General features: G+C 39.1%; 1 protein-coding gene across 2 annotated transcripts in view; it reads right to left on the bottom strand.

Moving 5' to 3' along the window:
• MTR (5-methyltetrahydrofolate-homocysteine methyltransferase) overlaps positions 1-15,193 on the bottom strand; it is an 89,689-nt gene that overhangs the window by 61,272 nt on the left and 13,224 nt on the right. Inside the window, exons 1-6 of one of the 2 annotated variants that reach the window (XM_075596482.1) lie at positions 10,015-10,144; positions 7,747-7,885; positions 7,108-7,197; positions 6,236-6,305; positions 4,958-5,050; positions 3,097-3,203 (exon numbers count right to left, since the gene is read on the bottom strand). In XM_075596482.1, the coding sequence (XP_075452597.1) occupies positions 3,097-3,203; positions 4,958-5,050; positions 6,236-6,305; positions 7,108-7,110 (273 nt within the window). In that variant the 5' untranslated portion in view covers positions 7,111-7,197; positions 7,747-7,885; positions 10,015-10,144. Of the gene's footprint in view, positions 1-3,096; positions 3,204-4,957; positions 5,051-6,235; positions 6,306-7,107; positions 7,198-7,746; positions 7,886-10,014; positions 10,230-15,193 lie in introns of those variants that run through there. The other variant, XM_075596481.1, reaches the window with a different exon arrangement.

Consider the following 15,193-nt stretch of genomic DNA (forward strand, 5'->3'; position numbering starts at 1 on the left):
AAATTTTATATATATACACACACACACACACACACACACACAAAAAAATATTACTTGTGAGCACATGCACATGTCTTAGACAGGTCTGCAACCCTGCCTTTCACCATTATCACCTAGCATACAGCGCTTCCACTGCAGCAAGGGATTCTGGGAAATGACATGCAAATGAACACACAACTTAAATGTGTGGTATATACATATACACACACACACACACATTAGTACCGTGATGTCAGATATTCAACAATTCTTTTTTTCAACAATCTTTGTACGTTTACAGAAAAATAACAATAGAAATCAAGTGACAAAGCAACATCATGGGTTGATTTCCATTCCTGAAAAGTTATATTGGGCATTATGACACAATAGAAGTAAAAAAAACACTTCTATGGTAGTGTACTTGCATAGAATGGAAAACTATTTATAGCAGATACTTCTTGAGTCCCATTATGATCTGTGATAAGTCTGGACGATAAGACTACTGGAATTGGCCATTTTCCCAAGTATGGAAGGGTGAATGTTTCTCTGTACATCACATGTGGACTAATGCCACGTTAAATTACAGCATGTCTTTATAAAACTAAAAGATGCATTTTGTCATGTTCGAGAAATTTGTTTTAATCTCAGTATAGCCAGTCAAATACTCAATTACAGTCATCTAAGAGCCTCTAACTTGTGGACATAATTGTTGACCATTGATTAAAACGCATTTCACGTGCAGCAAAAATCAATGAAAATATACTAATTCTGACTGCATCTTATTCTTTTCGGAAACGTGCTTGTGCTGTATGTCTGCGTATACATACATCTTACAACGTCAAATTATTTTCTATACATTTCGTGGCAGTGATTTACTGTATATAACCACACCACTAGTGTGTTACACACCTGACCATCAAAGTACCACAAGAACGAATGGACACTGAATGTTATTGCATCTGTAATATACGGTCTTACAGAAAAACGCACTCTGTGGAACTGCAGAACTTTCCCATAGCAAATCCCTCAACTAGGTATAAATCCCTTAAATTTATTTAGTTTTTAACCATTTGCTTTATTTATTCCTCTCTTTTTTTTTTTACACTCAGTTCGATGACCTCATCACAATGAACTTTAGACCATATGCAACTTGTCGAACAAGCGACCTTTGAATTTGAACAAACCATGCTTCACTAGTTGTGTTATCGTACTTTAGAAATATTTAACATCATATCAACACACAAAACCCTAGCTAGTTTGAAAAAAGTAATTATATCAGGAGAAAAGGTCATTGTGAATCAGATCTCCGAACAGTAGTATCTGTGCTTTGGAACTGTTAACATTTCACCTATAGTTCTTACGCAACCAGGTAATATACATGCTTATATCACCTACAACACTTTGTCCTGATGAAAGGTGTATTCCCGAATTACTCAGCAACTTTTAGTTAAAGCAGCAATACAACTTTCCCCTTTTTGTATTTTATTATTTTAATATGTAAAGCATGTGACAATGTATAATTCTACATTATTACCTAGGTAGGAAATCATTTGGTGCTCCGGGTATAAATCTGGAACAATCCTGATAGTGTGTTTAACATAATGTCTGCTTCAGTTGGTGTAACTCGACTGCTACAATAATAATAATAGCGTGTTCTTGTATAGCGCTGCTAGTTTTACGTAGCGCTTTACAGAGACATTTTGCAGGCACAGTTCCCTGCCCGTGGAGCTTACAATCTATGTTTTTGGTGCCCGAGGCACAGAGAGAGGCACAGAGAGATAAAGTGACTTGCCCAAGGTCACATGGAGCCGACACCGGGAATTGAACCAGGTTCCCCTGCTTCAAACTCAGTGCCAGTGTCTTTACTCACTTCGCCTTGCCAATGTACCATTCATTATATTACAAAAATGGGTTGAACTTGATGGACATATGTCTTTCAACCTCACCTACAATGTAACATTATTTATTTTTACGGTTTATAGCTCAAACTGCTGGGAGCATTTGCCATATATTTTTCCAAACAGGAAAGTGTTGCAAAGATCTTGTACTGCTTGGGATGTGGGCTAAATCCTGCTATAGAAATCATTAAAAATGGCATGAAAAGTTGAAGTATAAACAAAAAAGTAGTCACTATCCAATACTACAGAACTGATTTTTTTTTTAAACACATAAGATTTCCCATGTTTTGCTGCTTTAAGCAGCTCACACTGATCTAAATGTCAGTACTCCACCATATTGTAATATGTTTGCCAAAGTATGGTGGTCGCACTTTGGTGTTATTAAAAATACAAAGACAAATTGGAAAAAACAAATTAAAAGTTCTCACTTTAACTCACACTATTAGCAGTGAAGACCAGGCTTTGCAAGGTCTTACATGACCAGCACTGAAGGGGTTAACGGAGCACCCAATCATCTAAGACCACCTTTTGCTGCCAGGTGGGTCTGCAACACATTGAATGCCCCCCCTGGCAGCAAAGGGGTTAACATTTTTGACAGCGACACTTACTGCCATTTCATACTGCAGTGTGTACCATGAGCCTGAAGCGTGCCTTTTGTGCCCTCTGAGGAATAAAAATACCTTTTCTACAAAAGGCAAACACGTTATTCTGCAGTCTAGCACCTACAGCTAAAAATGACGCCTAACTAAAGTAAATATTATTCGTATTTTTGGACAGAATTGGCAGATTGGGATCTCTTAAAGTGCATTCAAGTCATAAAAATCAGAATACGATTAAGAGAGTCCCTATTGTTTTTCGAGTATGTACATTAAAAATAAATAAATAAATTTTAAAAAAAACATGTATTGTGTGTAGTTTATATTATTTGCCTTTTTAATGTTAAATTTGTCTGTCAGATCGCAAGCTGTTTTTTCCTGTACCCTCAGGAAAGTGCGGTAAGGAAAATGAGACAGACGGCTGTATAAATGCCTGTGGTACAGAAGTGGAAATTGCTTTGGAATGGATGTGTGTAATTAAGCCAATTACATAGTAACATTGTTTATAAACCGTTATATCCGCTGCTAAGGGAGATTGTCCTTTTAAAAATAATGCCTATTTGTCAAAGGTTCTAATAAAATGAGTGGGTGGCACTGCATCTTCTTTACACATAGTCACTCACCTTAGCATTAGCTGTATCAAATATAGTCTCTACCAGCAAGATGTCAGCTCCTCCATCCAGAAGTCCTCTTGCCTGCTCTGTATAAGCTTCCACAAGCTCATCAAAAGCTGGAGAATGGAGCAACAAGGTGAATTCTGTCACTGTCCCATCAAATGCCTAAAATCACCCATGCCCGACTAGAATGGGAAATCAAAGTCATCATACCAAAATCTCCCTGCAGTCTTGAGGCACCAGTTTATCCTGTGTTTTTTTTCCCCCTTACTGGACAATATGCAGATTTCCATAAAAAGTGGTTAATACAGGAAAGCTACGTTTTCATCTGTTAGTTTGACATTCTTTTAGGATTTGAATCTCAGATATGAGAGAATACTGCAGAAATGCATTATGATGCCTACATCACACCAACCCCACATAAGCAACACTGTGGCACACAGACAAATCTTGCAAATTACACTGTATTTAGATTAGAGTCTCAAATCATGTAGAATAATTATAGATGTACAGAACTGAAACATAGGAGCTACTGTACATTTAAAAGACACCAACATACACAAAGAGGCTTGGACTAGCCCAAGAGATGTGCAAGCTTTTACAATTTAGGGTAATCTTCCGCTTTATATGTTCAATACAACCAATATTAGATACAGCCATCTTAATTTGCTTACCATTTCACTTAATGCTTTTATATGGCTCACAAAGTTAATGGTCTTGTTAAAATTAGCTGGTTTTTTTTCTATTAATGACCCATGTCTACCTGCTTGTAAGAAGAAAATAAAGGACAATTGTATACAGAAAATATTTTAGCAAAAAAAGGGGGCTTGCATTTAATTTTTACATCACATAGGGATAGTTACACCTGACAAAGAGGTTCCGGGGTTAGCCTCCCTCCCGACCAAGAAACATTGTACACCTAACCCAGTATGATGCATTAGTAACATACACACGGCCCCTGTAAGCTCAGAACCCAAATCCACCACATCATAAATATATTGCGTCAAAGAGTGCTACTAGGATTGTGACCTCATGTATACAACATAAGACAAAAAAAGGCCTAGTGCTACATCTAACTTGACATATTATATAGTCAAATACTTGTTAATAAGCAAAGGGTCATTTAGTTCAATTCTTTGGCCAAAGTATTTTAAGCCTACAACCACATCATGGTATGGCCCCTCTGTTGGTCCTGAGCTTACAGGGGCTGTGTGTGTTAATTTCAGTCGGCAGAGCAACTTAGAGGTTAGTGACCCCTCATTCTCTGCTTCCAAGCGCACTCATCCCACCTTTTTAATTGCAGTTCTTGCTAAGCACCTGTGAATGACCAGTCTATTAAAGACAGTTCTCCCTCCGTTACAGAGGTTATGAGAGCTTTTTGCAGGTGCAGCAATGTTAGGACCTACTGATCGGCCATACCGTTAACTGGTTGTAGGCTTAAATAATTTTGGCCATAGAATTGAACTAAAAGACTCTGGCTTATAAACAGAAAATTATTTAACTACAGTATATAATATGTCAGGTTAGACGTAGCACTAAGTTTTTTTACAACAATATTTTCTTATTTTTGTACTTGTTTGTGGGTCATGGACAGTGACCTCAGGGTTATGTAGCACCACCTCTGTATATTATTTTTGCCCATGTATAGAAGCATTATATTTGTTTTTCAGTGCGATTCCTCACTATATCAATGTACCTGCCGGTTTATAAGATGCCAGTCAGTACTGGTCACATGTCAAAAATAGTTTTGCACAAAAGAAAACGGCATCATTTTTAACAAAACATCCTCACTGAACGTAAAGGGAGTTTACCACCTTGTGCTTTCTCTTCCTTTAAACACTGATCCCACAGAAAGACGTGTTGTACTTACTAATATTACGATAATCAGGTCTTTCTACGGACGGGGAAACAGACAAGGTCTTGTTTGTTGGTCCCATGGCTCCTGCCACATATCTCTTAACGCCTGAACAAATAAAGACAGCTTATAAGTAAATGTCTAAGCTACATAACAAATCAACTAACAGCACAGGGTAACAATCGGTTTTGGAGTTACTGTACTTTGGAGGAAATCTCACAGGCGCAGCTTTTTTACAGCTAAAAGTTACCTTTGTATAAACCACTAGACATGGAGAATTTACAGGTGGGATAAATGTACTGTGTCTGCAATGTCTGTCTATAGTGCAACATATTACGGTGATTCATACAGATGCATAATTTTAAAAAGTTGTGAACTACTCTCTAGCTCAGTAACTTGTAAAATAAAGTCTTGCCACTATCACGTTAATTCTCCTAATCTCAATCATTCTCTCATTGGGATTACCACTGCATTCATTCTTTCCATTGCCTTCATTTTCCTAGCGCTCAGATATCACATTTCCAAGGAAAGAAGCGCCAAGTTGTTTACTGGCATTACCACTAATGTACAGGACAGTTCCAGCAGTCAAATAAGTGCAGATTTATTGTTGATTGAGATACGTTTTAGTAACCCAACAAGAGAGTTCTTTGCAGATTTAGTAGTGTATTCAGAGCTTTTAAAACTGGGTCGCTGGAAGAGAACGGTGAGGTTTTCAATGCTCTGTGCACACTATTACATCTATGAAGAACACAGTACAGGATAAGGTGCAGACGTGAAAAACAAGCCAACGTCCTCATGTGCCTCCCTAATAAGCTCTCTCACTCCACTCCTAGTCCTGTCTCAATGTGTGCACTTCTCCATCACGCAAAACCCCAGAGTCTGCTTTAATTCATCAGTTGTTCGGCCGAGCGCATGGTGGCGGTTTCGTTACGTGCGCGCGCACTTCCGGGACTCTTACCCGATTGCCTATGGTAGTTCCTCCAGTGCCCGCATTGACGCTGCTACATTTTTCCACAACTCAAATTGAGATTTCGGGCTGCAGTCGCGTGATGTCAGCATCACGTGAGCTGGCTCAGCCAATGAGGGTGAACCAGCTCCGTGAAGAGTTCGCCACGCACGCCCAATCTCCTGCAGCTAACACACACATCACTGGGGCTTCAGGAGTGCACACCCGCGCCACAACCATGAGCTCGGCCTTAGAATGCACTGCCCTGCCATAACAATCATAAGCTCATTATGATCACGGTCAAAGCAGTATCAAAAAGAACATTAAATCGAGAAAGGAAATTTCACCTGTCTCAGATGTTACATCTTTAGCTGCTCTTTTGGCTACTTCCGCTGAAATCTTGTTCAAACGATATGCCTGGAAAAAGATGGCATCTTGTTAGTAAAATTATCATTGCAAAACTTATGCCCAGGTCTGCATTTTAGCGTAAGAAAACGGCTTAATAATAATACAGCCCCTTCCAGGACACATCTACAGTAGGTATATTAATGACGTCTGCTCTTCAGGGGAGTTAACTGTGAATATGCTTTGATTACGATCGAGCATTGCGAGTGGTTGGAAATCAAAATAGATCAAACAAAAATGGGGTGGGGGAGGCGGGTACCAGTCTTAGTCTTTATTGACATTTAAAAAGGTTAATAATATATGGATGCAACTCTGATTTTGATCTGGTTATATTATTCTACTACAATCTACAAAGAAGAGATTTGTATATTCCAAGTGATAAATACTTGGTCATTTGGGAAGTCCTAAGGTTGGCTAGGACATTATATTTGTATGGTTCATCATTTCACATATTTCCAATTCATGTGGCACTCAGTCAGGTACAATTAATTGGCCCTAAATCCAATGTATATGTATTTGTATATTTTGTTGGTGTAATAGTTACAGTAATATGCTACTGTATTTGGAAACAGGCTTTCAAGCCAAAAGCTATTCAAGGTTACATTCTGAACTTAAATGTTAGAGAAGGCATTACACATAGCTCAGTGATGATTTTTTTGTGTTACTTTAGATGTTGTACTTTAAATGTGAAGGAAAAATGTTATTGCCTTTGCAAGGTAATATGTGATGGGCATTAGAACAGAACTGTAACTTGCCCACTGCAAGGAAAGCTACAGGCGCCTGCAGACAATGTTATGGCAAAAGGAATTCTAACCATGTGTTCCAGTCCGTAGTCTGCTTGTGCGATGCTGGTACTGCTGAAGGTGTTTGTTTCCACGATATCGGCTCCAGAAAGCAAGTATTCCTGCAGCAGGACAAAGTAAGGATTCTGCCATTAGTTACCTTTTAATGAGTGAACATAAAGTATTTCATAGATGTAGAAGTGTATACAGAGCTTTTGAAACCTCAGATGTTTCTTCTTCATCTGAACAGTACACATGGGACTAATAAGGCTAGAAGACTTTGCACTTCTTGTATTGTAAAACAGAACATTAAATCGATCGTGCAAGAGTAAAAGGTACCACTGAGAATTCTCAGACTCAACAATTCAAGTCAGACCAAGATATTAAACAGTTTTGTGGCCATCCTGGAGTTGCTATTGAGGTGCTGATATAAGAGCCTGTGATTACACTAACTACCATTACCATCCCTTATGCCCCACCATTTGAGGTCGGAGTATTCTGCATGGCAAAAATATAATGAATAATAAATAATGGTACTGATTGCCATCTATTCCTTTGAAATTCAGCAAGGTACAAAAACTGCAGTCACACTCTTCACTCAACGTCTCAATAGGGTTTTTAAAAAAAAATGACAAAAAAAATAAAAAAATGATATGCAAGAAAATACTCACCTGAAACCATCTGTATCACTTCTATTTGTCTGAATGACTGGACCTGAAGATCAACTTTATTAAGTTGCTGTCAATCAGGTTGCTTGAGGATTCCACATAATCGAACCGCTGACACGATCTCCAGTGAAGTTGACAAAAGCTGAAAAAACACAGAACTCTGTGCTTACGCAAATATTTATGGCACCATAGATCAGGGTGAAAAAAAAAGCAATACTGTACTTTATTAGGCCATGATAAAATACACTCTTCACCTCGAACAACATGGACATAATGTATTTTATCAGGGCCTAATAAAAGTATCGTTCTGTGGTTTTTTTCAGCTTTTGTTAACTTCACTGGAGATCATGTCTGCGGCTCGATTATCTGGAATCCTCGCCAGCAATCTGATTTACAGTGACTTAATGAAGCTGATCTTCAGGCCCAATCATTCGGACAAATAGAAGTGATGCAGACGGTTTCAGAGAAGTATCTTCTTGGATATCTTTTTTTAAACCGAATTGAGAGGTTGAAGCGTGTGCCTGCAGTTCTGAATTTCAGAAGGAATACATGGCATGTTCAAGTTGTTGTGGCAGCAGCACCAAAAGTGTTACCATATTTATTTGGTTCCTCTATACATTGTTTTTGAATAATAATAATAATAATAATAGCAACATCTTCTTGGGAATAAAGTATTTGGTTTCCCTAATGTTTTTCTTTACCAGTTATGAGAGTCGCGTCCTCACGCATAAAAATAAAGAAAACGGAAAGACCAATTAGGTGGTTCTGTAATAAATGTAAAGAAGGATACACTCAAAACACCTATACTCCCATTGGTAAATAATAAGATACATACTCATCACTTTCTCAAAAGATGGCCATATTATTAGCGTAGCAAAAATAAACGCAAAATGTTTACTGTCTGGCACGTTTACTGAATGGACAGGTTGAATAGGAAGATGTTTGCGTTAATGCCGGTGTGTATGTACATTTTTCTGTATTGTCATTTGTTAGAGGTCAATATACCGCAAAATGCTGTATGCTGGTGTCCAGTTTCTGCCTCACTAGTTGGTAAATGTTAGCAATGGGTTTGTGTAAAATGGCTTTTATAAGAATGCTAACGAAAAGCAAGAGAAAAAAAAAAAAAAAAAAGAACACTTGACCATGTAAGTACTTTTTTTAACCAACAGCAGAGAAAATGTATAGCATCAGTCCTAGTGAAGTTAAGATAGGCTGCAGGTAGTAATACATTTAAACCATTTCAGTGCCGGAACGGGCTGCGGGATCAGAGTCACGGCCTCTCCGGCATGCACCATCACGATTGCTTGTGATCGCTCTGTCGCTGCTGACAAAGGGAGTGGGACAGGAGTGCTCCTCCTAATCCGCTCCCACATACAGTAAATATAGCGTTCGAGCGCTATCTACCCTACAAAAACCAGCAGGAACATTATGAGATAGCTACCGTCATGGAACCCCTGGATTGACAGACCCAATGACATAGTAGCCACGTCCAGACTGCATCCAGAGGATTAATGAACAGGTAAAAAGTACACCAAGAGAAAAGACTTGCAATGTCTCCAAAGCCTGTGAATTGACTCATGAATTGACGCTCATAGGCGTGCTACTGTGTGATTTACATCTCTCCACAGCCGATATCCACTGCCTGTTTACATCCACCATCCTGTGAGTAGGGCTCCGGTTTTACTCCATCGGATTGGCGGTCTCTCTGTCACTCGCATATTTCCAATGTTATATTTTTTTATTTTGTATTAAATTAGCTTTTATTCTCAGCCTTGCTATTGTATGTCTTATGTTTGTTTTGTCTGTTTTGTATCGTCATGTAGGCGTGTTAGTCATTGTTTTTGATCAATTGATCCTGTGCTGGCTATGTTGCACTATATTTTTCTTTATCTCATTTCATATTACGCAACGCATGGAGAAAGTCGCATCTGACCATCCGACGGTCTACGAATTGATTGGTTGCTCCTTTGGACGTTTCTCCTCACGTTTTGGACTTCCAGGACAGTTACTACATTGGACTCATAAGGCGCCGGTATTTCTTTTGTTTTTATGTTCCACTCTGATTTGTACAAATCAGTTTCCACCAGGCAGCCTAGCCCGCCACTAGGGGGTTAATCCCTATAGAGGGGTCACCATTCACTCACTTTCATTAGCGCTATTTATACACCGTCTTTTCCTTTTTTCACAAACCTACATGTTACAATCCATGCAGACATTTGATTTGTCGAGGTAAAAACAGTTGACAAATTTCGCCATAGATTTCGCCAATACCTTGTGAATTTTGTATATTATGTCCGACTGAGTGATGCTTAGAAGATCGTTGTTTCCTTTTAGAAGTTTGGGGTGGTCCACAAATTCTTGCCCTCTGAAGCATTCCTCCGTTAGGGAATGCTGCTGGATCATGGTGCCCATACCACCGTCCAAAACCATGATCCTCTCCTTCAGTATCTGATCCAGTTCTTCCTGCAAACTTATCTTGCCGACGGCTGAAAGAGAAAACAACCCCGCACAAAAATTAGAATTTGCAACTCATCCGATGGATACATTAAAATAGAGGGTACAAAAAAATTGATATAAAAAAAAATTGCAGTATATATTATAGTACAGAAAACAAAATTACAGAGCTTGTTCATATGCCTCACGCAAAATCCAAATAGCCCGACAGCCTCCTAAAGATCATATATATTACCAAGAGAAAAGAACGTGCCACTTAATCCTTTTGATGCTGGAAGTCTGAAGACATATCAATGCTACTGGACTAACACACACATTCCCAGCTAGCTCAAAGTCATACACCCCCCACCACATCAAGAATATATATTTATGTCAAAAAGAGTGCTACTGAGCGTGGCAAATGCATACAACAAAAGACAGGGGTGCCCAATGCTACATCCAATTGACAAAACATATATGTTAATAAGCAGTGGTTGACAAATCACCAAAAAATCTACTCGCCACACAAAAAAATCTACTCGCCACCTAGTACCAAACGTGTGCTGCTTGGGCCAATATTTACTCGCCCGGGGGTTAAATCCACTCGCCCGGGGCGAGCAAATGTATAGATTTGTCGAACACTGGTAATAAGTATAAAGTTTAAATACTTCAATAATAATAATAAATAATAATAACTTGGTTATTTAGTTAAACCCTTTGGCCAAAAGCATCATAAGCCTGCAAACCAACGTCAAGGTATAACCAAATTAATGCAGGTCCTACACTACACTGTGAACCCTTCCTTTTACCTCTGTATGAGGGGAAAGAACCATAGTAGATTCTGTTCTTGCAGCAAAGTGAAAAGACATCCCAAGTTAAAAAGGTGAGGAGGAGTGAGCGAGAGGAAAGAACGTGCCACTTAATCCTTTTGATGCTGGAAGTCTGAAGACATAACATCAATGCTACTGGACTGCCAGGATTGTGACTGAATGCTTGGGTGGCAATTATGTTGCCACAATGTATTTCCTGCTGAAGGGAACATAACAGGACAGTACTCTTCCACCTATATCATGGTCACCTCTACCGGCGTCTGGTGTACCTAAAGTCCAGAGGAAACCAGCAAAAATGTCATGACGGTCACAGCCCTTGTTAGGTTAGGAGAATGTCGTAAGTGTAATGAAAGGGTTAAGTGTGCCCTCTCAGCATCATCCTGTTACTTAGGGATTACCGCAAAGCATTAGAATGTTATGTATTCCTTACTCGGGTAGCTCATACTTATGCAAAAACATCTCTCACAAAGTAAGCCCCACCCAGTTCTACCAGGTGACAGTGACATCACATTAGTGTACAGGCAGTCCTCGGTTATCCGACACAATGCGTTACTCAAAATGGCGTTGTAAAGGGAAACACATTTTCCCATAGGAACACTGTTTAAATGAAAGGTTCCGTTCCTGAAGGCATTTTTAATGCTAAAATACACAAAATATTTTATGCAGGCAATAACATATGCAGCGCACACATTATATAGTGTATATACTGTATTATATATATAATATAACATAATAAATAATATATTATATAGTATAATATAATATTATATAGTATATTATATATATACGCTCTTACGACGCTTTGCAACGTTGTTTATGTGAATGTGTATATATATACACACATACACAACGTTGCAAAGCGTCGTAAGAGCGTTGGATAAACCATTTTGGCGTTGTAAAAATGAATATAGGTATGCATTGCATAGTGTTGGATAAGCCATTCGTTGTAAAGCGAAGCGTTGTAAAACGAGGACTGCCTGTATACAGTATATAGTGAGGGAAAAAGTTGTTGCGGTTAGGTTCCTGAGAGAAGTTCACTGTGGAGGGACATCACTGTGCATAGCGTATATAGGTTAGTGTATAGATGATCCTATAATAGAGCTGGGATTCCAATTTCTTGTTTTGGCATTGGGAACAGTGCCCTTCCCAGATAGAGATATGAAAAATAGATGTTCCAGGGCACAGCGGAATTTGTCAAAAGAAGAATTTATTCAATCATTAAACACAACTTTTCAACCAACTGTGTGGTCTTTCTCAAGTAAAGATAGAACGTTTCGGCAATTGTTATTATGCGACAAGATCTGGCACATTGTAAGTGTTAAATTGGTCTTGCGCTTTTTATTAAAGTTGTCCCCACTGTACCACGCTGTGTTTATTTCATTATTTGGGGTTAACATTTGCTGGTGACTGGTGTGAGGGACTACATTGAGGATCGTTGCCGTGAACTACGTGGGATTCGTGGATTCAGCCAGACGACCGGAGGTTAAAGCACAGATTATATCCACTGCCCTTAACCACTGTGAATGCTGTAAGAAGGCATTTCAAACCCGTATGGGAGTATTTTTTTCTGCTGACTGATTACTGGGCTATGGTCTGATTTCGCTGTTTTAAAGCTGCAGTTCAGTCAATATCCTGCATGTGTGGTTTTTTTTTTAATAAATCAGTTCTGTAGTAAGAAAAAATACTTTTAGCATTTTCTGTTTTTAAAAAAACAACTTTGAAAGACCAATTTTCTTGTATTCTATTTTAACAGCCATTTGCTAAGGCACTGCCCCTTCATGTCCTGTCATAAGCCCTGGCACACCGCTTTGTCAGCCCTGCCCTCCCTCTAGCACATGTCAGTGCAGGAGTGCTCATGAATATTCATGAGCTTCCACTGAGAGACAGAAGCAGAATATAAACAGATCCCTTCACTAATTATGTCACCAAATTTCGCCGATCAATACATGGAGAAAGAATTGACCTGCAGCTATAGAGTTCTTTAGGTAATTAGAGATTGCCCACATGAAACTATTGAAGTAAAAAAATTAATTTAAAAAAAAAAAAGACTGAACTGCAGCTTTAAATCATAGGAGAACACCTCAAAGGACATACCAGGATCTGTTTTACCTTCTTTGGCTATGGATTATTTCATGGACTCTTGGGACTGGTAATACAGTATCATTTTGCACCAGGGATCTGCTTTGTTGTTTATCAGTTGTTGTAACAAGTTTGGGAAAACTTGTATATCATTTCCTCTTGGCTGCCATTACTATTAAGGGTTTTACACCACTCCAGGGAATCATCACTGTTTTGATATTTTCACTTTATTAGTGGTTGATATTATTCATTGTATGCACATTCATTACAATTACTAGTGCAGTAGGCACACTTAGCTCACGGGTATTTTACGCTGAAACGCTTTTTTGTATGCAATTTAGGTATTAGTGTTGTTCAATTCTTTTATATTCTATACCAGAGTTATAGGAATATCGTTGAACCCGAGTGATAATTTGCTCACGTTTTATTTATAAAAATGTTTTACCAGGAATTATAGGCAAAAGCAGTAAAATTCAGGGCATTATTGAAAACCCTGCTCTGATTGGATAATGCCCGGAATTTTAACCAATCAGTAATGCCCGGAATTTTAGCAGCATGCAAAGTGCCGTTTTCAATCTGTTTATTTCCAGTAAATCAGCTATCAGAACAGCTGAGACAGGGTAGGGGATTGGTTCAAATTAAGTAACAGCTCTGAGACCGAGCAGGGGATTGGTCAAAAAGTATCAGACACAGTTTCACACCTCCCCCTCCCGAGCTGACTGAGATTTTCTGAGCAGATTCAGTTGAATTGGGGGGAAGTCTGCAAAGTAGTAAGTGGCTGTCTGCAGTTTGTTTGTGGCTGCAGTTTGTGTGTGTGTGTGTGTGTGTCAGTGTCAGCAGCAGTGTATATGGGTGTAGCATGTTTGTGTAGCAAAAGTGTGTGTGTGTGTGTGTGTGTGTGTGTGTGTGTGTGTGTGTGTGTGTGTGTGTGTGTGTGTGTGCAGCAGCAGTGTGTGTGTGTGTGTGTGTGTGTGTGTGTGTGTGCAGCAGCGTGTGTGTGTGTGTGTGTGTGTAGCAGCAGTGTGTGTGTAGCAGCAGTGTGTGTGTGTGTGTGTGTGTGTGTGTGTGTGTGTGTGTGTGTAGCAGCGCGTGTGTGCGTGTGTGTGTGTAGAGGTGCTGTGTTGAGTGTAGAGGAGGTGCTGTGTTGTGTGTCTAGAGCTCGTGTGTGTGTGTGTGCGCGCACGCATGTGCGTGTGCGCGTACACAGAGGGGGCGGCAGTGTGTGGATATAGATATCTGCAGTGTAAGCGTATATATAGAGGTAATTTCATGTATTTACCATTTTATTTTAATAAAAAAATCTATTTAACTATACAAAAGTGTCTATTATTTATTAAATAAGCCTACATTTAGCCTATAATAGTAATAATCCCCTCAGAACAGGGCATTATTGGGCTTTGACTCGGGCCTTCAACTCTTCCAGCCAGGGCATTATTGGCCAGTAATGCCCTGTTCTTCGGGGATTATTACTTAAATAATACAATTAACACATGGTTGCATTAAATGAACATTGGTAATACATTCAATTTACAGACATTTCATGGACAGCAAGAGATAATAGGATTATGGGTGTATGTAACAGTTATAAACAAGGTCACACTCGTGTTAGAAGAGGTAGGATAGCCCCTCCCCACCTTCCCCACCCTCTTCCTTCTTGCTTTTCTCTCTTCTATTCTTGAATCTCTCTGAGAGTGACATCCATGGAAGCGGCCGCTTCCCTAAGATGTGATAAAAAAAAAAAAAATGAAAATAAAATAAGAAAAGTTCTGTAAATTACAACAGGCGTAAACTAAATATGTAGGGAATGAAGACAACCAAATCCGACTGATGGTGGAATGTAACGTTTATTACCTCATTTCGCTGTAAAATTTGAAGTTGTAACAGTTGTACGTGAATACTTGTTTATAAGATGTCATTCTCTTGAAAAATAATAAAAAAAATTGAAAAAAAAAAAAAAAAAAGAAGAGGTAGGATAGGTCTGCAATGTGTTGTGTTAGGCTGCGCTTATAGGGCCGGCGATGGCACGGCAAAACACACGTATTGCCGCCGTCGCGTGCGCTTGTAGAAGAAGCGATGCGATTGCGCTGGAAGTCAAGCCAATTTGATTT

This window comes from Ascaphus truei, chromosome 4 (assembly GCF_040206685.1).
Source record: "Ascaphus truei isolate aAscTru1 chromosome 4, aAscTru1.hap1, whole genome shotgun sequence".
Lineage (NCBI taxonomy): Eukaryota > Metazoa > Chordata > Amphibia > Anura > Ascaphidae > Ascaphus > Ascaphus truei.